The sequence below is a fragment of the Coenobita brevimanus genome, chromosome 72, assembly GCF_032717465.1.
Source record: "Coenobita brevimanus isolate Jiangsu-jjx chromosome 72, ASM3271746v2, whole genome shotgun sequence".
In the NCBI taxonomy this organism is placed as follows: Eukaryota; Metazoa; Arthropoda; class Malacostraca; order Decapoda; family Coenobitidae; genus Coenobita; species Coenobita brevimanus.
The window spans coordinates 20987972-20990011 of NC_137025.1; the positions used below are offsets into that span (position 1 = coordinate 20987972).

General features: G+C 41.4%; 1 protein-coding gene across 1 annotated transcript; it reads right to left on the reverse strand.

Moving 5' to 3' along the window:
• Positions 1 to 402: 402 nt before the first annotated feature.
• Positions 403 to 1830, reverse strand: LOC145407072 (zinc finger MYM-type protein 1-like). The gene has a single exon (XM_080278096.1). The coding sequence runs from the start codon at positions 1828 to 1830 to the stop codon at positions 403 to 405; it is 1428 nt and encodes a 475-aa protein (XP_080134222.1).
• Between the last annotated feature and the right edge of the window lie 210 nt (positions 1831 to 2040).

A 2040-nucleotide genomic window follows, 5' to 3' on the forward strand; every position in this document is an offset into this window, starting at 1 on the left:
ATACCTGACTATAACCGGTTGAATTGTAGCAACCCATATTCATAAAGATAACATCGAATCACAACATACCACATCATTGTTCATACTCAAATTACTCATGTATAAATTAGTAGACAGAGGCCAGTAATAATAAAAATTCATATTTCTGAAATCTTAAATGTTTATTGTTTCATAATCCATCCTGCATTTATTAACAGACATCATAGACATGGATGATGTATTCATAATTATTTTATAATGTTATTAATGTAACTAAATGTAACTGATTAATGAGAGAAAGAATAGAGATTAGAGGTCACTAAGGTGTGTGTGTGTGTGTGTGTGTGTGTGTGTGTGTGTGTGTGTGTGTGTGTGTGTGTGTGTGTGTGTGTTTACACATCACAGTGGCATCTTCTCTTGCAGTTACAACAGCAACTTGCTGTTGCCCATGCTCTTAAAAATATCAATGACTTCACTAAGGTTGACTGGAATATCCTTTTCAATCGCAAGTAAAAGAAGCTCCGACAACCTCTCCTCTGTGCAAAGGGTGCGAAGTTTTGTTTTCACCAGCTTCAGTTTTGAGAAAGAACGTTCCACAGTAGCTGTAGACACCGGAAGGGTGCCGTAGGTCTTCAGCAGCTCAGTCAAGTTAGGGAAAACCACATGTGCATTGTTTTCTTTGACCACTGTAAGAATAGATGTCACACTGATGGGTGAGGGGCATGAGTATGATGCATGGAAGACCTTAAGTTCTGTCTGCAATTTGTCTACTTCAATGTTATAGAACTGACAGAGTTTCTTCACAGCTTGCAGTGCTTCTGTTGGAGGATTTGCTGTTTTCCAGTTCTCTGGAACTGTCAGGCTGTGGAAAGCATTTAGGATTTCCCAAGTGGAGTTATCTTCTCCTTTAAAGCGTCTCCGAAGCTCATGTGTCATTGTGTCCACAAAAACGTAATACACTTTAACACGATAGTAGTCTTGCAAAGTAGGGAAAGTGTGATCAACAGTAGCTGTTGTGGCAGTGAACTTGTACTTAGCTGGCATTTTCCTCCTCCTAGCTTGACCAGGAATCTCAGTTGGAGGGTCCAGGCCCACTGATGCAGCCTTCTCTGTAGCCTGTTTATACATATTATCAAACTCCTCCTCTGTTCTGCTGTGCGCCAGTCCCTTTAAAACTCCATTAACAACTTTGTATGCTGCACCCAGGTCCATGTCTTTCTGCTGCAAAGCATTAGAAGCCATCGCAGTTACCTGGAAGATTGGACAAGTGATTTCCAAACACAGGAAGAATTCAAAGTTGATGCTCTTGAGTAGAATCATTGCATCACCTGCTGAAGAGTCAGGAGGGTCTTGCTGTGTCATTTCCTCAAGAAACTGCATGACAGCTGGGAGGACCTTCCTCAGAGTGCAAAGGGCTGTTTCTCTGCAGGCCCACCGCGTGTCTGACAGCTTCTTTAGCTCCAGTGGACGCCGATCAGGGTACATCGTCTTCTGCATTTCAATAAATGCAGAGTGTCGTTTGGATGAGTTGGCCACAAAAGCATAAAGTTTCTCAACTAAGTTAAAGAAGCTGACAAAACAGATGTTCGACTTTGCACTTTCAACTAACACCAGATTAAGGCAGTGTGCCTGGCAGTGTACGTACAATGCCTTTGGATTTCTTTTAAGGATTCTTGACTGAAGTCCGTTAAAGCGTCCGCTCATGTTTGCAGCACCATCGTAACCTTGACCCCGGATGTTTTCCAACTTCAGATTATTTTCTTCAAGTAGAGCTATCACTAAGTTTTCAAGAGAATCTCCCCTTGTGTTATGAATGTTACACACCTGAAGAAAGCGCTCATTGATTTTCATGTTTTGCACATACCTAATGACAAAAGAAACCTGTTCAGTGTGTGCAGCATCTGTGGTTTCATCCATGAGAATTGAAAAGATTTTGCTCTCTTGGATTTCTTTCTGGATTACTCCTTACGAGGCATCTCTCAGACTCTGCACAATGAAATGCTGCATATGCGATCGTTAAACTACAATCTGATGCATATAAAACACTGTACACACACAAAC

What these genes read in the sequence shown, in the direction of transcription:
- LOC145407072 (XM_080278096.1), bottom strand. Translation starts at nt 1,830, where the DNA reads ATGAAAATCAATGAGCGCTTTCTTCAGGTGTGTAACATTCATAACACA.